Source organism: Saccostrea echinata, unplaced genomic scaffold (genome assembly GCF_033153115.1).
Source record: "Saccostrea echinata isolate AGI-Se365-2 ecotype Australia unplaced genomic scaffold, CSIRO_AGI_Sech_v1 ptg000037l, whole genome shotgun sequence".
In the NCBI taxonomy this organism is placed as follows: Eukaryota; Metazoa; Mollusca; class Bivalvia; order Ostreida; family Ostreidae; genus Saccostrea; species Saccostrea echinata.
The window spans coordinates 577714-605229 of record NW_026889786.1 but is presented as its reverse complement, the minus strand read 5'-3'; the positions used below and the strand labels follow the sequence as shown (position 1 = coordinate 605229).

Below are 27516 nucleotides of genomic sequence, written 5' to 3'. Positions count from 1 at the left end.
AATGTACAAATATCAAAGATCTCTCTCTCTCTCTTTCTTCCCCCCCCCCCCCTCTCTCTCTCTGATACTTACATCCTGTATCTTTCAGCTGCTGGATTGCATTAGATTTTATTTGGACACACCCCAAGAAACCTGCCCCCTGCTTTTTGTGGATTTTTTTGTGGTTCCATACACTGATTGTTATGGAGTCTTTTGGACCGACATATCTTGAAAAACAGAGATTTATGAAAAATATATTTTTTAAAATAAGTTCTTATGTTTAATTTTAAATGTTAAACTGGATGTATCTCAATCACAATTAAGAATTAAAATAACAATATGAGTGATAATAAGTAATACTTTGGCATTTGCTTATATTTTAAATCACATAATGTAATATTAATTACACAAAATACTTTGTAAAAATAAGGGCAATTTGATTGGCATTTGGCAGGAATCTAAGCACAAGAGAAAATTTCATTGATTTGTCACATGAAATCAGCATTTTTTTTTATGTATAGGGTTCCAGTGAAATAGGAAAGGGAAATATTTTCCCGATTTTGCATTTTGATTTGCTAAAAAATAACTTGAAAATTTGACGGATGAGTCATTTTTAAACACATTTTTATGTTCTGATTTCATAAAATTTACAATAGATAAATTTTAGTTCAGTTGCACCAAGAAAGAAGCAAATTTTCCCAACCTAAAGAAACTTTAATATACATGTAATTGCATTTAACTATACCCCATTATCTTCTTTGTGTTTATTATTTAAGGGAAGTGTTATAATGTTATCATACCTATTAAGTAAAGCGAGCAAACTTAAATATTTCAATTTGACAAGATATTTCAAAGAAAATGTATAATTTTCCTATATGTGTAACTTTGTAAAGTCTATTCAGCTGTGGTCAGCTGACCATATTGTGGACCTTTAAACTATAAATGTTTGTATGCACATTTAAACTATAAATGTTTTGTATGCATGATTTCTGTTGATCACACACCAAATGTGCCCATCTTCTTGATTGCTATAAAGAAATCACTCACAAGTCATAATGTTGGTTCCATTTTGGATCCAATGAGTTTTTACAGGTATCTGTTGAATGGCATTGTCCAGATCCATCTACACTTATCTTGGAAAATGGATCAGGAAGACCTTAAATAAAAACATGGTACTTTTTAAACGTGCATGAGAAACATGACTTTTTTTTCATAACAGAAGAGAGACAACTCCTTTAATTTTCTTGAAAAAAAAATGGCCCCTTATTTTGTGATGACATGTAGATAAAAATTATGATTATGATACATTTAAAAATGACTTTTTCAAGAATGTTCTATTGAATTTCCATCGATAAGATGAATACATTATGGAGTTTGATGGACAACAAATATTAACATTTCATAGATGTTTACTTCACAAAACTAACAAAAAAATTCATCAGTTGCCCTGTTCCAATGAATACAACTATGATAACAACACTTTTTTTGTTCCAATAAAAACTATTGCTTATGCATTGTTTGATTTTCATTCCTTTTGCATAAAAATTGCATTACTGCATTTTCATTTCATAGTTGAACTTCAGTATCTTGAACTCTGATATCTCAAATACCACGGATATATCAAAGTGATTTGAAAGTCGCTACCACTATTTTTATTCACTGTATTCTGACCTCAATAACTCAAACTTTTGGATAAAAGTTTTTTCTCCAACCCATTAAGTTCAATGTAATATTGTTTGACTGTACTTCATTTTCCTCTTTCATATGAAATCCAACATTTAAAATTTTTCAGTTTTTAAAATCATCATAATTTTGACTAAGCAGAAAATTTTTTTATTGTTAATTGAAATATATATGCCAAGTTACCAACCTTTAAGAACAAAGAATAAGAATAAATGATTTCCTTAACAAAATTTAAATCATGATAACTAGATTATAACAAAGCTCTGAATATTCTATTTATTCAGGATTGTGCATAAGACTCAGGGGCCGGGAAATTTCACAGCCTATAATGACATTATACCCCCCCCCCCCCATTGTGACACTGTCCCCTCAACTCCCACTAGGAGAGGAACCCAAGACACCATTCTACTTTTAAAATGTCCCCTTCTATTTCAATTATTATCAACAACCCTGTTACTATATATGTTACTTACGGAAAAAGTCTTTCTTCGCCAAATTCTTTGCACATAGCACTAAAAGAAAAAAAAATATTTCTAAAAATTATTTCTAAAATGCATTAAAAACATACACATGATATACACACTGTACATACAATGAAATTTTAAATTACCAATCCACATACACTTTATGATTCTATTCAACATATCTTAGATAGAGTCCTCAATCCGTGCACACATTTGTCAAGCTAGCAAGTGTACAAGGAGTACATGCATTTCTGGAGTTTACCCAACCAATCATTGTCCAATCCAGGCACGGATCCAGGAATTGAAGTTAGGGGGGCACAAAAAGTAGAACCAGGGCTTCGTGGGTCTAGGGCGAAGCCCTGGTGGGGGTCCAGTGGGCGAAGCCCCTGGAAGCTCCTGGATTGTAGAGATTTTGTAGGGTAAAAATGAGGTCTATCAAGTAGACATTTTTACATTTTCTTAACGAAACTATGATTCATGCTAACTTGGCGTGCCCCCCTTAAATCCGCCACTGCAATCATCCTCATGAAAGCAGAATAAATACAATTATAAGGCTAGATAAATTATATGAAACTTTGTGTCCTATTCTAACCTGGAAAAAAAATTGGATAGGTAGGTAGAAAAAACATTTTATTTTAACAATTTATTAATTAACTTCAACAACAAACAATATTTTATAAGAGAAACAATGTTCACTTCTTTTCCCCAAAAGGACAGCTTACGGTTCCATTCATCCCGGGAAATCACTGGTGAGTATAGGATGTTTTGTAAAACAAAGAAATGACAGAGATAAGGAACCAGAATTTCTACATCCAGAAAGTATACAACATCAGAAAGATGTCCAGGGTTAGCTCAGTCTTGGAACACGCACTACTTATTTATCTAGACCTCATCTGAATATATTAAAGGTCTAATTATCCAACTTGACAGAAATAAAATTACTGACTCATATGAGGACAATACTGTCATTTGGGTACTTGAGAATGACAACATTTACCAAATCCCAGGGGTGAAATGAATATTGTTCTCCAAATAGCTAATTGATTGTACTGAACACAATCTGAGGGGTTTTTTTTCTTTTAAATTAAAGAGCATATTGTTTAGTAGATCATCAAATCAAACAGTTGAATAGTAATACATGTGGCATGTACATGTTGAAAGTCTGATAGTCCTGCTTGAAGTGTTATTCTATATAAATGACATCAAAATTATTGGTTGAAATCATCCACCCATACAAGAAATGCTGTTAGACTTCCAATATATATATTACAGACTGAGAGCATAAAAATACTTCATTTTGATAACATTGTTATCAAAATTCTCGTAGTCGTATTTATTTCCCTGACCTGTAAACTGTATGCAAGCATTTTAAAAGGGACACACTCTCCAATCAAAACTTCCCAGACCTTGGGTCTAAGCTGTGATATAAGGCACACATGTGATAAATTGGTACTGTCTAAGATGAAATAAAATTGTGCTGATTCAACATCACCCATCCTCTGAATACCATCATATGAATATGCTTATAATTAATTGATTTTTTATATACTGACGATATTACAGTATTAATTCAAATGCAATGTAACCAATTAAATTATATTTACAATAGATTAGGCTGTAATATGAAATTTCAATTGAAAAGAATAAAACTTTTTTGATTACTAAAAAAAAAATTATATTTTCTAAAAACTGGTGTAAAATTCATCAAGTTGGCGAAATTCAGTACCTGGGAGAGGACACATTATTGAAATGTAGGCCTAAAAATCTTTACCAAAGTTACACCACCCACCTCACCACCAGGCATGCCTAGCTTGTCAACTTTTCAAGTATTTCATAAATTCGTATGTTATTTATTTACAAGTCATATGTGAAATGCAAATTGACGAGCTAAAATATCTTAATTCATATTTGTTTACAAGAAGACTAGCTTGTCTGACTCAGATTAAATCACCTGTGAAGAGATGAGATCAGCCATATCATTCGCTGACAGAGTGTCTACACCACGAGTATTATACAAATAAGAATTCCCTCTCTAAAATTTTCACATTTCCCACAATAATGATGATACAGAAATTTAAAATATACATCAAACATTTTTATAAGAAATGAATGAATACAACGAGTTTAGACAGGGCAGCCATGTTTTACTTTCATTGTATTCAAAGATGGTATATCCGATCATTGAAGCATACCTGTTAATCTGATCTTTTGGACATGTCGTCTAGGCTCGTTACTAGCCATATCTTTTTGTGGAATTCATATTCATTCCTTTGTCATAGTCTGTCTCTCATTTCCCGTTGTTGTCTTCTTGTCTCTCATGCAAATGAGCTAAACTAGACAACTTCCGGTTACTGGCTACCGTTGGGAATGTGCTAATGAGCAGGTAGTCCCCGGAAGGCCGCCACCGTAGTAGTTGCAACAACTTACAAAGGATTAGAACACTCTTTTGGGGGAAAATTTTTTTCTTTTACATTACTATGCTTAAATAACAAAGTTTTAGAAGCAAAAGAAGCATTGCACAAATTGGCAAAGGCCCAGGACGTCATTGACACAATAAGGAAGGATATAAACAAACTTATTTGCACTTCTATCACATGAAAGTAGACAATACTTCATGTACTTAAGAATTCCTAAAAGAATTTTTGAAAAGGCTTACATTTTTGTAGAGTTTTGTGTATATACTTAGCTTTTCAAATGGATTTTAATTTCTTTTATTTATTTACCATGTTTATACAATGGCATCATATAACGAAATTCAAAAGTTTACATTCATTTGGAGATTTTATGTACAAACTCAACTTTTTAGTTTCGTTAATTTATTTACCATGTTTACAGTGACATCGCAAACGGATAGTATTTTTTTTTTGTTTACATAGCATTACAATTGTTCCATCCTTATACGTACATCAGTGTCCTGAGTCCACTATGTGGGACGGGTCGTCCCGAAAGACCATTCGCGCTGAGACGTTCGCCTCGAGACGATTCGCGCCAGAGGTCAAGTACACAATGATTTTCTTTAATTAAGTGGTAATTATCCCTTGTTGGTAGTAATTATTAACTTAAATAGTGACTTTCGTATTATTCCAAGAACCATTCTGTATTTAATTTACTTATAACTACAAATGTATTCTATATTATTGTCTTCATTAAATAAAGTATCACACAGCTTGTGAACACGGCCAAAGAAGAAAAAAAAAAACATTGACCTCTGAAAATATCAGAGAAGGATCATGTGCCTAGGAGATGTAAGCATTCCCTGCCGCGAGCCCCCTGTAGGTAAACGGAGTAATCCATTGTTAAAATTAGTATGAAAGCAATGGCCCAACACAAAGGCTGACACAGCGCCGGGCGTGCGCCCCCCCCCCCCGGTTTGAATTTTTTTTTTGAAATTTTATTTGTATATTATCTTAAAATCAAGCGAAAAAACACCTGGACCCCCACCAGCGCTTTGCTCTGGACCCGCTGGGGGCTTCAATGCAGCCCCCAGACCCCCTGCCTTCTACTACGCCCCCATTATGAAATTCCTGGATCCGCCGCTGCAACAATTGGTAAGAAAAAAAAAGTCAGTTAAAATACGACCCATCTGTATATTGTATTTGCAAACAAGGTCATTATAACTACCTTAGACTTTGCGAAATATGCTGACTTGGTGAAAGCCCTGTAACATCAACTTTTTTGTCAGTGTCCTGTCTCATTTAACAGAGCATGCTCTTGCATACAGAATCAGATGGGAGACTTAAACACCATATGCAGGTGAAAGTGGATTGTTACTACATGTATAATTAAGGGAAGTTGACGAGGAAAGCTGAAGTCGTCCCGTCTGTCCTATACTTAAGTTACAGTGTATTAGCTACATGTATCCATTAATGTCAGTTTTTTGTTTGTATGTATGTTGTTTAACGTCCCTCTCGAGAATTTTTCACTCATATGGAGACGCCACCACTTGCCGGTGGAGAGCTGCAAATTTTGTCCTATACTCGGCACTTACGGCCATTGAGCAGTGAGGGATCTTTTTCGTGCCAGCACCTACTGCGACACGGGACCTCGGTTTATACGGTCTCATCCGAAGGACCGGTCTCCACGTCCCACAGTGGGATTCGAACCCGCGACGTAAGGATCAATTCCTTACTCCGCGACTCTAGAGCAGACGCTCTAACCACTGAGCCACGCGGGCGACCATTAATGTCAGTAAAACATTCAAATATGAAACACATGTGGTGCATTCTGTTGTGTCTATTATTTTGAGTACACTGGTATATATCGAGTCGACATTCGAATGAAAATAACTGCAAGTGTATTGTTAATTGACAAAACGTCGTCGATATAGTTGAAGGCCACAGCAAGAGTTTCTTCTTATGTAGAAGTTTTAAAATAAATTCTGCTTCAAAAGAATATTAAAAACAGGTAGACTAATAAAGGGGCATAATTAGTGCCCTTCGAATTCCAACAGATTGTTGGAAGACTTGGTCTCCAATGACTACAAGGATATTGTCAATGAGGAACTCCGGCATCTTAATGATATCACTTTTAGAGTGCTCGAATGTAGAATCAGAATGATTCATAACAATATAATAATAAACAATAATGTTATAGATGACTAATTACAGGATATGAAAGTTTCCGAGTTCCATTAGATTTTTTTTGTTTTTTATTTTTTTTAAGAAACTAATTTGTTTATAATGTCAAAAAGCCAGGGGCCTGTTTTACAAAGAACTTACGACTAAGACCAAAACTTAATTCTGCTGATAACCTACTGGTTTACATTAAATTGAATATTGTTTTAATCTTTGAAAAAGGAGTGTAGAAAGATAATTTTACGCTGACAATTTTAAATCATTTTGCAAAATTTTACAATCAACTTAAGTTTTTGGTCTTAGTCGTAAGTTATTTTGCAAAACAGGCCCAAGTCTTTAGATTATCCTGAGGAATAGTTGTCCGAAATACGAAGATATGGAATATTGATCATGCTCAAAAGTCCAAATAAACTATACAAATTGAGAGCAGAGCAATCACGGACCCCGAAAGCTTCAGAGGTGGGATCCGGTGCCATGGAGGAGTAACCATCTCCTGTTGACCGGTTACACCCGCCGTGACCCTTTGTCTTGATAAGGTAAACAGATAAGTGCGTAGTAAGTTCAGTATGGAAATAATGGCCTAACAATTTGTTATATAAAAAGTCAGTCAAATTCGATCTAAAGACAGGTTGTATTTGGAAACAAGGTATCGACCATAGAATTTGCGAAATATTGACTTTAAACGAGATTGTTGATACGCTTGTAACATCAGCTTACTTGTAAGTATCCTGCCTCGGTTTAGAACATGCTCTTGCGTATCGAATCAACTTGGAGATATAATTAATATATTCATTTGGTGTTGGTATATTACTACATGACGATAGAAAAGTTGAAGCCGTCACGTTTCACATAAAGTTTAATTCTTAGTTTGCCATCCATGGCTTTCTCTAGTAAATCATCCAAATATGAAGCAGATGTGTCAGACTCTGTGATGTCTTTTATTTTGAATTCTGTGGGATATATTAAATCAATGTATTACGAAAAATGAATATTATTAGTTGATAGAACATCATCGATATATCTACATTTTCTTCTTTTCATGTAGAATGTTTTAGAAGTGTTTGAATAAATTCAAAAGTTGTCATTTCAAATTTTTTAAAAACTTCTTTGGATTTCTAAAAAAAAATCCACATTTAATTTACACCACTTCTTGAATAATCGTATCAAATACGTCGAAGTTTCTACTTCAACTGTTAAAATTTTTTAGAGGAATAAAGATAGGGGCTTGGTAAAACATTGAGGCCTAGCAGACCCTTTAATGTAACTTTGGTTGCAAGGATTTTTTTGAACCTTAGTATAGGTATGGTAATGCAAATTAACTCCCGTTGAATGGGTTATTAAAAGAAGTTAAACTAAAACTTTATTTTAACAAAAAAAAAATCATCCTTTGAGAGAAAACGATGGGTTTATAGTTGGAATACAAGAAATGTTATTAAACCCAAGTTCTTCTAAAATTCAGTTGTATGTTTATTTAAACAAAGAACATGTTTCATTAAATCCATTCTCCATCAACCGCTGTGCATATGGTAACGTAAAATATTTGGGAAAACTGAGTATAATCAATGATAAAATTATACGACAATTAAAATACACATGTACTATTGTGTCACAAAGTTAGAAGTATCTTGTTTAATATCTTGAACTTTCTTAAGTTTGAGGACAGAAAACTGAGCAATCGATAGAAAAGAGGTCATGAAAAGTACCAATGTAAGTAAAAACGCGAATTCTTTAACAAAATAATAATACGTGTGTATTTTAACTGTCAACAAAGTGCAAAGCAAAGCATTTCCGTGGAACAGGATTTTATTCGAAGATCACAGGAATCAATAGGCTTCTGGCAATGATACTTCTCTGGACCCTCAAATTATTAGATTTCTATCCCTGATCGTATTAAGACAGAAAGGTCAAATTACTAAACACGTATGATTCCAAATATTGTCGCACATACTTGTAGTTTCAGGCCGCTTACAAAATTTCCCTTGTAATTTGTGGGGAGAGAATACGGAAAGAGAAAAGAGAAATCTCTTTTAAAGCATTTTGTATAAAACATACACATCACAAGAGATTGTGTCGTCTTCCTCATTTTCACTCGAATTTTTGTCGCCAAATAAGTACCACAATACATAAGTGCAAGAACTATATCTGTATGTAAAGTTCGTACAAGTGTCTCATAAATTCCTATACACACACCGCTGTATTCTTCCTTTTAATAAGAAATGAACTTCACAAAACGTGCCGCTTATTAAGCATCAACGTAATTAAGTTACACTCAAAGGAATACATAATCCGAAACGTTTCGATATACCAAAAAAGAATACGCATATACTGTATACAGGATTTATTTTCGCCCTGAGCTATTTTCCCCCTTACTCAGTTGAAAACAATTTTGCAACAATGTTAAATTCGCCCAGAGAATCAAAGCGAGACTGAAAGTAGAACATCGTTTACAGAAAAAAAAACAGAACCATCAATAGAATGAAAAGGTTTCATTAGATACAAAAGTCTTTTCAGTTATAAATTTTCTTTAAACCTTTCTTCACCAATGCATTTTCAATGCATGTGTCATACTTGCAGAAAATCACTAGAATTTGATGAAAATATGCAAAAGTACGTACCATACATGCATTTCTTTAATTAGTTGCTATACAGATGCAATGTTATTTGAGAAATACTGGTTAACTGTCCATGGATAAATATTTAATTCCTATTATTGATATCAAAAATTCTAGACTTCTATACTGACCTCAAGAAAAACTAACTAAACAGCATCGCCTCGTTTTTGAGAACATGTGCCTTTAACCTTACAATGAATCCGAGATATATTGAGGATGCACCACGATAATTTTACACTTAGTACTCCGTCTACCTAATCAATACACAGATCACACGGCGGGTGTGACCGATCGACAGGGGATGCTTACTCCTCATTGGCACCTGATCCCACCTCTGGTGTTTCCAGGGGTCTGTGTTTTTCCCTGTTCATGATTTGTTTTGTTTACTGAATTTATGAGATTGATCACTGTTCGTTACTTTCACCTTATACATTAAGGATTCTCTATACACTAGTGAAAAATATTTTTTGGGCATTCAGAAAATGATATCGTATGAAGCTGTAATCATTGTTGTTCATGGGGGACCAATGTTGGTGGATTTTGTGGGTCACACTTACCCATGCATTTTATCTTCTCACACGATCAACTGTCAACAATATCAATTCATTGAATCTTCTGGACATACTCAGTATACAAGTTACATGTATCCACGAAATCCTCACCAATCGGTAAAATGAGTGTTGACCCCCAAGAATTAAAATGCTTTCGAATCATTCTCTGGTCATATGCTACCTTGAACAGAGAGACATGCAAACCTTAACAATATGCCCTATCTTTGTTCTTGGGAGGCAAAGAAAGAACACAGTCTACAAAATTACAAATAATGAACTTGTGACAAAGTGATCGAATGAAGAAATTTGATATTTGAATGAGAGAAGATCTATTATGAGAGAATCCCCACTCTTCAACTAGTTACAAAGTATCTCACAAGATGGTGCCGCTAGCTTGTTGGATCGTCCTGTAATTGATAAAAGTTTTCCTCCTAGAGGTAATTTGATATATATAAGAAAAATCTTTTTCTGATAGAAAAAAAATCTGAATGTTAGAAAATATAACAGAAGTCGAACAAACTTTCACATTGTCCCCTTGGATGTTTCTCATACCCCGGTCTTATACTAGTATTCAACTCAGTCTGAATAAATGGCGCTATAGATACCCCAAAACCACTATGGGTTATAATATACATGTATGTATAAATTAAAGATATGCATTTACAATGATGACAAGTAAGAAAAGTCTCTTGTTTCCAAATAAGTCTTAAAACATCATTTAGTTGTACTAAAAATCATCCGGAAAAGATTCTTAAATAAGTAATTGTATAAACTAAAATAATTCACACCACACTCTTTAAAATTTCCTTTTGAAAACGTAAACTTTTTTTTTTTTTTTTTTTTTTTTTTTTTTTTTATTAGAAAAAAGAGATATATCAAGTAACATACTGAAACTTTTTTTCACATTCTTTCACACATTCACACTTCCCCTTCTGACTTTAAACAAGAATGAAATAAAAGAAAATTATTAACAATGAGGTACAAGTATTCCATTTGAAAAAATAATTATTGTTGGTGCTTTAATAAATGTTTATAACTCAAAAATATTAATCCATGGTGACCATAAGTTTTCAAAATTGTTCATTTCAAATTGTTGAATTGATATGCATTTTTCTATTTTGTACTTAAGAGTTAAAAAATGTAGCAGCCCATTAATCATAGGTATTTTGTTTTGCTTCAAGCAGGAAAATATATATTGCTTTGTATAAAGAATAATGAAATTCATCACCCTGTTATGATAAAATAATGGAGTTTCACCAAAAATAATATTACACATGTTAAACCCAACTCTTTTAGAAGTTTTTGTAAAAATGTGCATACTAAGATTACTCCATAATGAAGAGATTTTTGTGCAATTCAAAAATATATGTTGTATTGTTTCTATCTCCTGTTTACAAAAAGTACAGTGGTCATCAGATAAAATATTTATTTTCTTCAAATAATACTTCACTGGAAGGATTCTATGAAGGATTCTATACTGTAACCATTGAACAGAAGTATCCATAGTTGTTCTAAAACAAACCTTAAAAACATCTTGAACACAAATATCAGATTCCAAAAACACTGACAGTTCCTGGTTCCATCTAAATATTGATGTAGGAGTGACAAGGTTACTATTCAAATATTTGTAAATTATTTTTGTGCACTTCTCGTATACAATAATATTTTCAAAATAAAAAGGAATAAAAGGTGTACATTGTCTCTTAACAGATGATTTGTCTATAGACATTGTTTTTAAATACCTGGATATAGCACAGATAATACTGTTGTATTGCATAATGCAAACATTAAACAAATGAAATCTATTTTCAAAGTCAGTGAGAGTTAAAAAATTTCCTTCATTGTTTAAGAAATCACAAACACTTTTAACACCATTTTTATACCAGGTTTTTATAAACATTACTTTATTTCCCATTTTTATATTGGGATTATACCAGACAGGTAAATTCAGATACTTAGTTTTCATATATGAATTGTTATCGAGTGTCTTCATGTAAAATAGCCATGAATTAAACACATCTTTCCAAAAATCATTATTTTTTACAATCAAACAAGATACAAACTCTTCACCAAAATCAAAAAGTTTAGTCAATATGTCTTTACCATTTATTGTCGAAAAAATATCAAACCATGGTTGATTGCTTTTTGTTAATCTTTTAATCCAGGAACACTTAAGAGAGATAATAAAGTTATTTATATCCAACATTTTTAATCCTCCTTGTAAAAAATCTTGAGTAATAATTTTTCTTTTTACTTTATCACATTTTGATTTCCATATAAACTCAAATATTTCTCTGTTCAATAGTGACAAGGTTTCTTTATTTGGATTTGGTAAGGATATAAAAAAATGGTTAAGTTTTGGTAAAATCAATGTTTTCAGCACCGTGACTCTTCCAATAGGAGTAAGAATTCTTCTTCTCCATTGTTGAATTAATGCTTTGATTTTTGGTATTTGAACATTATAGTTAATATCAATAATTTTATCTAGTTCTACTGAAAAATTAATTCCAAGTAAATTGAAAGTTGTGCAACCCCATTCAAGTTTCCAACGAGAATGGTGAAAAACTTGATTAGAGAATTTTTTTGAACCTATCCAAACAATTTTTGTTTTTGAGCTGTTAATTTTAAGTCCTGTGAACTTTGAGAAAAAATCAATTGTATCTAATGCTGCAAAAAGTGATTCAGGTGAACCATCAAGGGCAAGCCAGGTATCATCTGCATATTGAGATATTTTATGCTCTGTCTTGTTAATTACAATTCCTTTAATGCTTTGATTTTGTTTAATCATTATTGCAAGAATTTCTGCACAAAGAAGAAACAGATATGGTGCTACAGGATCTCCCTGACGACATCCTCTTTGGATATTAAACTGTTCAGATAAAAATCCACATTGAAGAACAGATGCACAAAATTCTGTATTTAAAATTGTTACCCATTCAATAATGTTTTTACCGAATCCAAAAAATTCTAATACTTTATACACAAAGGTCCAGGATATTGAATCAAAAGCTTTTTCAAAATCTATAAGTACAAGCAACCCCGGTATATTTCTAGATTCAGTGTAAGCCATAAGATCATAAAGAAATCTGGTATTTTCACCTATGTATCTTCCTTTTAAAAAGCCAAGTTGAGTATTTGATATAATATTGTCCAGGGTGGATCTTATTCTATAACTAATACAACCTGATATAAGTTTATAAAACACATTTAAAAGTGTAATAGGCCGCCAATTTTTCAGAAATTCTCTTGGCTTATCACCTTTTGGTAAGCATGTAATTATCCCTAGTCTTTGAGAGATAGGGAGTTCCTTTTTCTGAAATACATCATTTATGGCAGGTACTATTAAATGTTTCAAATCTGACCAAAAAAATTTAAAAAATTCAGCAGTGAAACCATCACTTCCCGGTGATTTATTGTTTTTCATATTTTTTAACACCTGTAAGACTTCATTTTCCATAATATTTCCCTCAAGTGATTTGGCAACATGATTATCAAGTTTTGGAACCTCAGTAACTGTAATAATTTCTGCCAGATCTATATCGAGAAGTTCTGCGTCTGCAGAAGTATACAGTGATTTGTAATACATCCTAATTCTGTTTAAAATTTCTGATTGATTGTAAATTACCTCGTTGTCTGTTTTAATCTTTTTGATAATCTTATTTAAATAGTTACAGGATTCTAGTTTACAAAAGTATTGAGATGGCTTTTCTCCATCTTCAACCCATCTGGCTCGAGACCTTATAACATGACCTTGTAGCTTTTCTTTTCTCAAATTCTCAAGATTTGTTTTTTTCTCTTCTATTAACTGTAGATTCAATATATTCTCTGCCTCTAATTTCTCTATTTGTGCAATTAACAAGACTTCTTCTTTATCTTTTTCTTTCTTTCTATATGACGAATATGAGATTGTAATTCCTCTAATCTCCATTAAGAGGACTTCAAGAAATGTACTGTTATCCATATCATCTATAAGCACATTATTCTTTTCATATTGTTTTCTAATAGACTTTATTGTTTCTTTCACCTTGTTAACATATGTTATGTCTGTAAGTAAAGAGTTGTTAAATTTCCAGAGACCTTTTCCTTTCTTAAAGGTATTAAATTTTATATCAAGAACCACTGATGAGTGGTCCGATCTGTACCCTGGTTTAATTGCTAAGTTTTCAACCAAATTACACATATTTTCAGAAATTAAAAAATAATCTAAACATCCTTGTTTCACTGGATTTTTCTTCCGCCAAGTAAACATTTTTAAGTTTGGATTCAAAATCCTGAAATAGTCAACTATTTGTAAATCATTCATAATTTCTAAAAGTTTTTCTCTCCCCTTTGGATTGTTAATGTTACAATAATTTTCTGTATCTATTGATGGGTCAAGAGCCAAATTAAAATCACCGCATAATATAAAATAATCATTGTCAAGCTCTAATAAAGTTTCTCTTACTAACTCATAAAACTCTGGATTATCTGTGTTTGGTCCATAGATATTAATTAAAGTAACTTTATTATCCTCGATTGTCGTATCGAGAGCTAACAGATTACCATTAATGTCCTGTTTCTCCCTGTGAATCTGAAATTCAAAATTGTTATTAAACAGAATGCATACCCCTCTTGAGTTTGACTTGTACGAATTGAAAATACATTTATATCCCCATTGTGTTTCAACGTAAGGTTCTATTTCTTTTGTAAAGTGAGTATCCTGAAAACAAAGAATTGAATAGCCCTTTTTCTTATAATAATTTAAAACATCCTGCCTTTTGGTACCTGTTGCCAAACCTTGACAATTCACCGTTGCTATTTTAATTGAGTCACTTATTTAGTTTGTAGCAATTTAGAAAAAAGCAATAAAATAGAAATCATAAAAAGTGATAGGCACCATCTTTTCAGATAATCGAAGCACATATTGGTAATAGAAAAACAGGGGAATATGCACACATTCACCAACACACTTACACATAGTCTTGTCCCATGATCCCTTGCACTTCGTTATTGGAACGAAGTGCAAGGGATCATGGGACAAGACTAATAACGAAGTGCAAGGGATCATGGGACAAGACTAATAACGAAGTGCAAGGGATCATGGGACAAGACTAACTTACACAAACAGTAAACATGATTTAATTTATAGTATAGTGAGCCCGATCTCACAGTCAAACGAGCCCGATCCCACAGTCAAATGGTGTCGAAACAAGGTCCGCTCCGCTGCACATTTGAACAATTGTATTCAGTATCCTTTCAGTTTTTCAGACACATTGTCCAGAATATCGAATTTGTGGCGGTTTCCTTCTCCGTCCAGAGCAAACACTTTTCCATTATAATACCAGGCACTGTGAATTCTCGGATCATTGTTCAAATCGCGCACTAGTTTAGCGTTCATTTGTGTTAAGTGGTCATGCATAATAAAGATGTCTTTTAGATTTTTCTCAGATCTGTTTTTAATAACATGGACTTTGATGTCGTTGTTGCGGAATTTTGCGATGACAGGACGTGGTCCTTTTCCATCTCCCCCCGGGATACGATGAATGGCCAGGATATCGGCGGGGTCAAGGTCAACATCCACCACTTCTTTTAGCGTTGTGCATAGTTTTTGTCTAAGATTTTCATTTTTCTCCTCTGCCCAGTTTGTAAATTTAATATTACTTTTCTGTGAATATTGTTGATTTTGATTTGCGAGGGTGATAGCTGACCCTGCTATAGATTCACATTTTCTTAGTCGTTCCTTCAAAGATCTAATTTCACTCGCCTGGGCACTGAGTTTTTCTCGAAGGGTGTCGAAATCGAGGTTAAACCCGTCAGAGATCTCTTTTGTTTGTGTTTCAAATTCTTTGTATGTTTTCTTTATTTTTTCTTCAAATTCTTCCTTAACTGTGTTTTTAATATTTCTTTCAAAATCCTCCTTCATCTCTGTGATTATTTCTTTTTTTTATCTCACCTTTCAGTTCATTTTTCAACTCTGACAAGATTTCCGAGACTAAAAGTTTTACTTCTGATTTCTTAACCATTGAGTCTCTAATTTCTGAAAGACTGTCTTGAATTTGTCTAAGATCGCAAGCGATTTCGTCATGCTGTTCTGATTTACTGTTATCATGATTAGGGGTGTGATCTCCACTACTAGTTCTAGGTTTTTTCGCCGCAGCCTTCTCAGACACAATAGATTTTCTGACGGACATAGGTGCCGCTTTCAAATCTAACTGAACTAATTTTTTTGGTTTTTGTTCTTTGTCTGGTGTCTTTTTTCCAGCTCCCGCTTTATCAGCCATTGTGAGGTGAATACGAGTTCACAACAAAGAAAGTCTTAAATTTAAATAGGGCGGTTGTATACGTATTGAAAAAAATCCAAAACTTATGTAACACTCACCAGATTGAACATCAGATTCCTTTACACAACATTTGACACACTTAAAACCACAAAGAAATAAAGTTTTTAAGATAAGCAGCGGAGCTAAAAATTTTTGGTCAAGCACAGACCATCACGTGACCGGAACCTAAACGTAGAAAACGTAAACTTGGATTCCCTAAGAAAAATTGGATTTATGTGGAGTACAGAATTTGAAAAAAACTTGTTGTAGCCCTAATCCTCAATACTGTAACTATGCATAAAACTTGACGAGAAAACAATATAGGTACAATTTTAATTGTCAGGTCAAAGGAGAATTGACTTTATCTAAAAGCCTGAACAGTAATATTTGTTAAATAATTCGATTTTTTTAAGGTAAAAAATCTAGCCATTTTCTTAGAACGGAATTTTTGATATCACAAAAATATCGTTTATTTTCCAACATCACAAATTTTTTTTTCTAGTATCAGAAAAAGATTTTTTTCATATAAAAATATTTTAAATACAGAATTTTTCGTATGAAAAAATACCTTAAAAATTCTAAACAGCGCCCCGTAGACATATCAAATTTCTAAATCACATAACAGTTTTCTGTTTACTTGCAATTTATGCCATAATTTTGATTCATTTAGTATTAAACAAACTTTTTTCTATGAAGTTTCTATGCGGTTTTTGAATGAATTCTGTTGTATAAGATACAAAAACAGGTTGACTACGTTATAAAGGAGCACAATTTGTGCCTTTGTAAATTCTAACAGATTGTTGGAAGACCTCCTATCAAAAGACTACATAGATGTTGTTTATAAGAATTTAATATAAACTTCAGAGTTCTTGTGTGTGGAATCAGACTGATTTCTAACAATTTTCTAGGTGACCAATCATAAGATATGAAGTTTTCGGAGTTCCAATTTTATTGGAGAAACAGTTGTCTATGATGTCAAAATTAAAAGTCTTGTCTTTATAATTTATCATGAGGAATGGTTGTATGATATGTTGAAAAGCCATACGTTTCGATAATGTCGATTTTTGACCAAAAAAATGTTTAAGTTTTCTTAAAGTATTTTGATGTCTTTAAGAATACAATTTTTTGAATATGTTGTCGCACAGTAGTTCTGAAGTTTCTCCTTTACAGCAGCGAGAAGTAAAGACGGGTTTGAAAGAACACTGGACTCTGCGATGCATCTTTGTACAATTCTCAGCGCCATATTTAAATGATTATCGGTATACCTAATTTAAAAAGGCTTTGTAATATAGAGTTCTTTGGCATCTTATTCATCCGGGTTGGTCTACAGATGAATCTTGTGAGGATTCCTCATCTTCTGTTTGTTCCTTAGCACTGCCGAGAGGTATGTCCACAGGTGTGGTATTGTCAAAACGAGAAAAATCAGTTTGATATTGTCCAGTTTCTGTTTGAAATGTATCCAAATGTTCGAATCTGTGTCCCCACAGTATCTCCCCTGGAAGATAAGAACTTCTGGCTTGGATAGTCATTCCAGTGGATTCCAAAATACCTTCCAAAATGACTATCAACTCAAACTGTTCTCTCTGCAGGTCCTCTTGAGACATTTCCCAGAATGGACTTTTTTGATCGATAATATGGCTAATGATTACTGGTTTTATTAAAAAGATTCTATCACTTCCATCATCAAATCCCAAATTTACATCAAACTGAAAGAGAGGCAGGACCTCGTTTTCTTCCGTTATTTTCTTTTTTATCAGAACAGCTCTGACATGAGCCTCTACAAGGCAAGATTTTCGCATATCTCCAATCCTTATGAGTAAACATAACTCTCCATCTTGCTTACAGATGCATGCGTGTTTACTGAACATGAGTGTTTCTGCTCTTTTTTTCGGTCGAGAAAGCTTTGCGAATACGATCCCAGTCATCAAAGCTTGACATATAGCCCCGAAACACGACTGAATCATCATTACAGTAATGGCCTCTGGACATTCCTCTGTTGTGTGTCTGGAACCATATCCTATAGTATGTTGTGTCTCAATCGAAAACAGCAATGCTGATGTGAAAGAGTGTATTTCTTTCACACATGGTATGTGGTTTGAGTTTTTCAGTTGATGGTCTAAGTCTCCATGTGAAAAACAGATCAACCACCAAATTGCTGCAAATGTGAGCCAGCTTAAAATAAAAGCCAATAGAAAAAGTAATAAATTGTATCTCCATTTTATATCAACCAAAGTTGTAAAAATATCAATTAGAAATCGGCGGCGACGTTTACGTATGTGTATTTGTGTTACATTCACCTCACCATTTTTGTACACAAGCCGCCGTTTCACAGATTTCAAGTGATGACGATTTGTGCCTCTGCAAAGCAAAGGTAACTTATTTAACTGGACAGAATCACCAGCGGTAAATTTCACAGTATGATTTTCTTTATTCTGTAAATCTGGAGGACTGTTATTCTGTAAATCAGAAAATGTTTGTGAGTTTAACTTTCCAGAACTTGTGTTCATGATTGTCAGAACTTTCACAACATCGAAATCCAAGTGATGATATCTTTATTCCACCAATGAAAGCTCCCAGCTACTCCACAATCTGAAAATATAAATGGAATAATCAAGATTATACGCTAACATTTTCTGTGGTAAAATGAACAGCAATAAAAAAAGGTGATTGGGATGCTTCCGTCGGAGTATTTGTGCACGTCGCTATTCGTCTATCTGCTTGATGGTCTTTTTAAAGTGAATCATAACATGCTTACTGAATGGAGAACTACCATAAGCAAGCTTGTGCATCTTGAGGGAAAGAACATGAACGGATCAGCAAAGAAAAATGCCCATGGTTGAAGATGGATGGCGAAAAAACCTCAACCTTTACAAAACGGTCTTTTATGTACACGTATCAGACTATATAAAATCTATCTGTATCGATGGTGAAAAACCCCTCAATCTGTACAAAACACTCTTTTATGTACATGTATCAGATTATATAAAATCTATCCGTATGGATGGTGAAAAACCCCTCAATCTGTACAAAACACTCTTTTATGTACACGTATCAGATTATATAAAATCTATCTGTATGGATGGTGAAAAACCCCTCAATCTGTACAAAACACTCTTTTATGTACACGTATCAGATTATATAACAGCAATTGCGAGATAGGAGGTTTTCTTTTAATCTTTTTAACCTAATCCGTGAGTTGAGACTCACGTGGTCAGCTATTATCTTTTTTGTAACATATCATAACTGCATAGTAAATATATATACTAGTATATAAAACCGTCTAATATACACTGGTTCATTCAAAGATTACTCTACCCCGTTAACTTGCCGTGTGGTGATAGAGTCTTTCTACATGTTTGAAGTAAACTGTCACTTTATAAGTAACTGTGCTCCTTTGTAAGCCGACCAGTTTTTATATTCCTATGAAGCAGAATTTATTCAAAAACTTGAAAAGAAGTCTCTTGCTTATGATTTATCAATTAACAATATTCATTTTCATTCCTACGTTGATTTGATATATCCCTTTGAACTCCAAATGAAAGATTCCACAGATTCTGACACATCTGTTTCATATTTGGATGTTTCACTGACTATAGACGATAAGGGCCAACTAAATTTCATGACAAACGAGATGACTTTCCATCGTCAACTTCCCTTATATATGTAGTAATATTCCACTATCACCTGCATATCGTGTTTACGTCTCCCAACTTATTCGAATTCGATACTCAAATGCATACTCCGGGTAAGATCAAGTTTAAACCGAGGCAGGCTACTGACAGATAAGTTGGTGTTACAAGAATTTCAACAACCTCGTCCAAAGTCAGCATTTCGTAAATTCTATGGTCGTTATTAGCAAATATAACCTATCACTGGGTTGTATTTTGGCTGACGTTTTATACCAATTATTAGGCCTTTGTTTTTATACTTGACTACGGAATATCTCGTCTACCTGATCGATGCATAGGAATCATGCCGGGGATGACCGGTCGACAGAGGTTGTTTTCTCTTCCTAGACACCTTATCACACCTCTACACCTCTCGAATTTCCGGGGATCTGTGTTTTATGCCCTGTTCACAGCTTTGTTGTTTGTAGATTTTTTTTAAAATATCTATTGCAGTTTGTTATCTTCTCCTTTTTCATGATAAAACAAGAACAACAATGACTGTTGAGTTGCTTGGCTTTGTATTTAAAGCATCGATCCCACTAAAAGTCTGACTAAAATTGAATCAAATTTTTATTTTCATTTCCTGAAATCACATTTTCTTCCTTTTTAGAATGGAGTGATTTATCAGAGTTTGTAGAAAAGAATTGATTGGAGCAACTTCAAACTATGTTTATATTAAATATTCTGCATTAAACATAATGTTGAAAAAAATATTCAATTTTGTACATAATGAAGACTGTAGACATTTCCTACACCTTTCCCACCCTTTGTTTCGAAGAGCGACAGAGTGCAATCCTAAAAAGAAAAGAAAATTAAAGAGTTTGTAACAGAATCGAAGCTGGTTATTGAAATCATCAATTGGAAAAGTGGTTGCTTGAACAAGATAAACCAGGAGAATCAGACAATATTCAACCAAATTCCCCTTGATACATCCCTTTATCAAATTACTAACGCCCATTATAGCACATTGTATATGTCCTGGAATAAAGAAATGCATGGTGTACTGCAGGAATAGACTACAGGAAGACAACTTTATAGATGTACAAAAGAAAAAGCAGCCAGTATGAAGGCATTGTGCAGTCAATATATATTGAATACATGTATATATGTAACCCAAGTAGCAATTATCAACTGTAAACAAAAATGTTGGACGGGATGGGAAGCTTAATTTTGCATACCAAAGAGAGAGAGAGAGAGAGAGAGATGGGGGCTTCCTTGTATCAACAAAGTGAAACAAGGCTGACTGATAGTAGAAATTTTGTGATAATGCTCAGATTATCAGAACTGGACTCTTTGGTTGAAGTAACCAAACATAGTTACATTCTATAGCGTCACTGATACCGAGGCGCAAAAAAATAAGATATTTTTGTGTGCAAAGAATTTAAACAGGGATCTGTGGACACAGGACGTTGTAAAACAAGAACAAATAATTAAAAACATATTTATGTGTCATAAGCATTGCAACGACATGGAAATCAACCCGTGTAGTATATTTGTTATGTTGCAAATGAAATCAACAACACAGCGGCAGAAATCTGAAATTGAGTTTAGCATTATCTTTTTCGACCCAACTGAAGAACTTACCATTTGAAAGGTACACAACAGAGAATGACACGTGAGTCGTAGCTTGCGACACAGTTAGCTCAAATATTACTCTCCATGATAAATCTTCACTAAAATCCTTCCGCGTACATGTAAGTAAACGTCCAATGCCAAGATCAACGATACCAGATAATATGTTCAAAACAAAAGTACATCAGGAATTATAATTAATACTGAACTTTGAAATAAAAAAAATGCATGCTTAACATACTTTCATTGAAGGGAGTAGTCGATTTCTATGTTCCTCTGTATATTTTGGATCCTTAATGAGGCCCCGGATTCCGTTTAATTTGTACACACTTGAAGATACACAACCAATGCATTATATTTAGGTTATTCAATATAAAATTTCCGAACGGCAGTTGTTCCGTTATTTAAATGTGACTGAAACCTTTAAATTATTGTAAATCAGCATAGTATATCTTCATTCATAGGTAAGATATAAGGTTCGATAAAATCAAAAGCCTTGTTTAAATTCAAAAACGTTTATAAAGTTACGGCACTGAGATTTTCTTGACCATATACATGTATATGCAGTCGGCTAACTGTTGTAAGAATGGAATTTTCAGACTAGGCCTAACAAGCCTTAATATTTTATTTTGAATAACCAGCAAATTTGGACAATTTAATTTTGTCACTTAGAATTCAAAACAGGTGGGTAAAATTACAATGTGCAGACCAACACAAACACATTCATTATGAAAACACAATACAACACTCAATATACTTTTTCTTTCGAACAATGAATAATCTATATATTAAATCAAATAAATAAACAGCTAGATAAATATGATTTCATTTCTTTTTATGATCAATGTTTTAATTTTACACGTAACAAATCTCCACTCACTTAAATGGAACTCTTAAATCTGCAGTTATGACATTTTTTTTCTACCAGGAAATTGAGATTAAAATGAATTTTTATGACAATTTTGTCTACCAGGAAATTGAGATTAAAATGAATTTGTTTTTAAAGAACTCTACTGGAGAAAATTGACACGTTATCATTATTTTTTTTAAGATGAAAACGTTAAAGGAAACGGTGGTCTTTCAATGAGGAGTTATCTATCTTAACATCAGAGAGTCATTCATCCTTAAGTCATCAGTACGCATCACATTTTGTCAACTACCTATAAATACGGGAAGGATACTGAATTCAGCCAATCACATGCTAGCTTCTTATGACGAAATACTTAATTCAACAAAGTAGGAATTAAATAAAAACAGCAAGTTTTTCTCCTATACATCAACAACCTCTGTATTATTCTCAAGCTTCTCTGTGTCTCTGTGACAAATATTTAGCCAAGACAAAAATGCCAAACTCATTGTAACTTTGACGAACTATTCTTGAATAAAGCGCACGATTTCAGCTTGTGGCCTACGCTAACCCATTATAATGTTTTGATTAGGTCATTAACGCAGAAAAATACATCAATTTCATATAATTTTTGGGAATTGAATGTAAGTTTAATCTCCCAAGGCCGTCACGCACAACCTGATCAATGGTATCTTGTGATCCTGTATACTCATTAGTGTACCATGACAATATAAATAGTATTGTACATTACTTGAAGAAATTAAACGCAAAATAATCTTCCATTTTCATCCGACATTTTGTAGAAAATAGGTTTAAACAAATTTCAAAAGAGTCTCTAGATTTGGTGTTTAGGAGTAAGTACACGTACAACATGAATAAATTACTTAAGTAGCATTGTTAGCAGTACGTTTCGAACTAATGTTTAATGTAATCAAACAATGAACTAATGTTAACTGTAATCAAACAAGAAACTAATGTTAACTGTAATCAAACAAGAAACTAATGTTAACTGTAATCAAACAAGAAACTAATGTTTACTGTAATCAAACAATAAACTAATGTTAACTGTAATCAAATAATAAACTTATGTTAACTGTAATCAAATGATGAACTAATGCTAATTGTAATCAAATAATAAACTAATGTTAATTGTAATCAAATAATAAATTAATGTTTACTGTAATCAAATAATAAACTAATGTTAACTGTAATCAAATGATGAACTAATGCTAACTGTAATCAAATAATAAACTAATGTTGACTGTAATCAAACAAGAAACTAATGTTAACTGTAATCAAATAATAAATTAATGTTAACTGTAATCAACTAATAAACTAATGCTAAATGTAATCAAACAATAAACTAATGTTAACCGTAATCAAATAATGAACTAATGTTAACTCTAATCAAATAATGAAGTAATGTTAGGTGTAATCAAATTATAAACTAATGTTAACTGTAATCAAATAATTAACTAATGTTAACTGTAATCAAATAATAAACTAATGTTAACTGTAATCAAATCATTTAATAATGCTAACTGTAATCAAATGATGAACTAATGTTAACTGTAATCACACAATTAACTAATGAACTGTAATCATAAAAGAAGAAGGAGGAGGGGAAAAGTAGGAAAATGACACAGTGGGATTTGTTCTTTGAATATTAGAAAAGTTTAACTTCCAGGAATACATTACGCACTCTGATTTCTATTACTTTCAATGTCTTTTTATTTAGCTAACTTATTTAAAATTTTTCGCCTTGTTCACTGTAAAAAGTTTTATCCCGGAAGTGGCGTTAATTTTTCTGCTCCTGATTTTGCACTTAAATTTGAAATTCTAGTTTTAAAATAACCTTCTTATAGTACAATTTCAAATAAAGAAAAGACATTGGTTTGATAATTGCCATGCATTATGCTTTTACCAAATGTTTTAAACCTGCTACATGTACCTGCTTAGGATCACATGTGCTTGAAGACATGAATCCAACCCCACCCCCCTTCCGATATAGACTCTCGGGTCTTTCCACTCTCTACTCATAATTTATCTTTCCATGACATATTTGTGATATAATCCTTACCAACAATTCGAAAAAATATCGAAAACATTTTATAAAAAATATACCCACTCTATATATCAATTAACAAGGTTGATTAATATATATAGTGGGGTAAAAATGTTAAAAATGTATTCAAAGATAAAAAGCAAGCTCAACATATGATCATTAAACCCATCGTAGGCCCTGACTCATAGACATAAAATTTCACTATATTTTATAGAATATTCATAGCTCTGTTTAGTAATGTAATTCTGCTTAATATCTTGGAGTGGAGGAAGGGTTTTCAAAAACCACGTATTTTTTCAGTATACAACTTTTAGTATGTTCAGCTTTGCCCACACTAACAAGTCTAAAGTTGGTCCCAGAGAATATAAATTAACAAGTTTGATAATTATAATGATTATTATCCTTACATTAGTATCATTTTAAGGAACTCTTTTGACATGACCTGTAGTTATGGCATGTCAAACGTTGAAATATTCGATCTTTTCCATTTGTATTGTATAACTTTCCATTTGTGTTCTACAATTTTCCAGATAGAAAAAAATACAATACAAATTGAAAATCTGAGAATACAAATAAAAAAATTATAGAATGCAAATGAAAAATTATATAATACAAATAAAAATTAAACAATACAAATGGAAAATTATATAATACAAATGGAAAATTATACAACTGGAAAAAATCGAATATTGCAACGTTTGAAATGCCACAAATGATTTTTTTTTTATTTAAAAAAAAATTATTAATTTATAAAGAAAATACACCACAGATATTTAGCTACTTTGACAGTTTTGTTAATAAAGCCAGAGTTTTGCAGTTAATTTTGATGTGGTTGTTCGTTAAGAGAAGTTGAAATACTAAATAAGGCTCCTTTAAACATATCAACAATATCACGTAAATCATATACGGTACCAATTTTGATACACCAGATGCGCACTTCGACAAATTATGTCTCTTCAGTAATACTCATGCCGATTTAAATTAAAAAGATTTTGAAGAGCTGAAAAAAGTTGCCAAAGACTGAAGCCAAATACGTCAAAGGATCAGAGCTATGCATGATATGCATGAGGGAGATAACCCTTGATTTTAAAATAAATTTCTAAATTTTATCACAGCAATTAAATATATATCCGTATTTTCAAGCTAGTACCGAAGTACTTAGCTACTGGGCTGTAGAGATCCTCGGGGGGGGGGGGGGGGACTAACAGTCCACCAGCAGAGGCCTCGGCTCAGGGTTCATATTGTAAATCATACTAGTACACGGTACCAATTTTGATGCATGTGATATTAGCTAACTATTCAGTGGAATTAATTCCTTGTATAGGACTAGGAAACAGGATAGGATTTCTAAGAACGTTCAAGATTTAGATATGCTTAAATTTAATTGGTATTTGGGTTGTTTACTAAACTATAGACGAAAAGGGCAAACGAACAACTAAACTGTATGACAAATGAGAGACTTTGGCTTCTCCGTCGTCAACTTTCCTTATTTACGTAGTAATATTCTACTATCACCTGTATATGGTGTTTATTTCCCCCGCAAGAGCATGCTCCGAATACGATCAATTTTTATACCGAGGTAGGGTACTGACAAATAAGTTGATGTTACATGGATTTTAATCTCCTTTAAAGTCAACATTTCGTAAATTTTATGGTCGTTTTTATGACCTTGTTAGCAAAATACAACCTATCACCGCAATTTGGGTCGTATTTTGACTGACATACTAGTATTTCTTACCAATTATAAGGCCTGTGTTTAAATTATACTAAATTTGACTACGGATTCCTCCGTCTATCTGATCAATACATAAGGCTCATGGCGGGCGTGACCAGTCGACAGGGGATGCTTACTCCTCCAAGGCATCTGACCTTCCTCTGGAATTTCCAGTGTCCGTGGTTTATGCCCTGTTCATAGATTTGTATTGTTTGCAGATTTTTTGAGATCGATTACTGTTCGTTATCTTTACGTCTATATATCACGATAATAATGATGATCCCTTACCCATATTGACAAAGTTTTGTCCATTGTTAAAGGGCGGTAATTTAAAGAGGACACATATTAAAACATTATCTTTTAATCATAGTATTTTTTTTTCTTTTACACAGCATTGTTGTACGACTATAATAAATAATGTCATAAATAAAAGAAAGGGGTATTAGTATGTCAAATTTTAACATGATATGATGATATATATAAATGATAACATTTTATTATGAAAGATTTTATAGCAGTTGTAACATTACTTTTAAATCGACCCTCGTACGTAACCGTATTTAACAGTACATGTTCAAATAAAATCAATTCAGGTTAATGAAATATCAAACGTTAAATTACCCCCCCCCCTCAAATATGATTTATTGATAGTCAATACAATGTTAATTTAATACAAAAAAAAATTTAAAAAGCATAAATAATGTAAATTGAAACATCGGTAAATTCATATTGGTTGTTTTTGAAGCCCTAACATGGTACTTTTTTTTAAATGTGAAGGACTGTGCCCTTCAAATTGACATTAAAATATATCGACGATGTTTTATCAATTAACAAATGGTGTTTATGTCTCCCAACTTATTCCATACACAAGAGCATACTCCGAGTACAATCAATTTTTAAATCGAGGCAGGCTACTGCCATAGAAGTTGATGTTATAGGAATTGCAACAAGTCAGCATCTAATTCAATGGCCGTTATAATGACCTTGTTCGCAAATACAACCTATCATTGGATCGTGTGTGTGTGTGTGTGTGTGGGTGTGGGTGAGGGTGTGTGTGTATGTGTGTTTGTCTAACATGTTTCATACCATTTGTAAGGTCATTGCTTTTATATTAAATTAAACTACGGATTACTCCATCTAGCTGATCAATACACAGGGTACTTACTCCTCCTACAGGCACCTGATCCCACCTCTGGAGTTTTCTAGCTGATCAATACACAGGGTACTTACTCCTCCTACAGGCACTGATCCCACCTCTGGAGTTTCCAGGGGTCCGTGTTTTATGCCCTGTTCATGAAGTTGTACTGTTTTAAAGAATTTTGAGATCGATCAATGTTCGTTATATTCATCTTTTTTTTCCATTTCATTGAAAAAACTTTCAAATCGTCGAGATGTCCAGCTTGCTTTGCAAAATATGAAATGTATTTAGCAATTTTTAGTATTTCCCCTGTTCATGTGAGATAATTGTTGAAACCTGCTGATATTTAA

General features: G+C 32.9%; 2 protein-coding genes across 2 annotated transcripts in view; both read right to left on the bottom strand.

The window, feature by feature from the left end:
* Window positions 1-4488, bottom strand: part of LOC133200140 (E3 ubiquitin-protein ligase SMURF2-like) — a 29277-nt gene extending 24789 nt beyond the window's left edge. The window contains exons 1-4 of the mRNA XM_061335893.1: window positions 4319-4488; window positions 2136-2174; window positions 1027-1135; window positions 73-206 (exon numbers count right to left, since the gene is read on the bottom strand). Coding sequence (XP_061191877.1) covers window positions 73-206; window positions 1027-1135; window positions 2136-2174; window positions 4319-4367 — 331 coding nt within the window. The 5' untranslated portion in view covers window positions 4368-4488. The remainder of the gene's footprint in view (window positions 1-72; window positions 207-1026; window positions 1136-2135; window positions 2175-4318) is intronic.
* Window positions 4489-17093: 12605 nt separating this feature from the next.
* On the bottom strand, window positions 17094-18736 carry LOC133200127 (G protein-activated inward rectifier potassium channel 4-like). The gene has a single exon (XM_061335874.1). It carries the CDS (start codon window positions 18667-18669, stop codon window positions 17473-17475), a length of 1197 nt encoding a protein of 398 aa, XP_061191858.1. The 5' UTR covers window positions 18670-18736; the 3' UTR covers window positions 17094-17472.
* Window positions 18737-27516: the final 8780 nt, after the last annotated feature.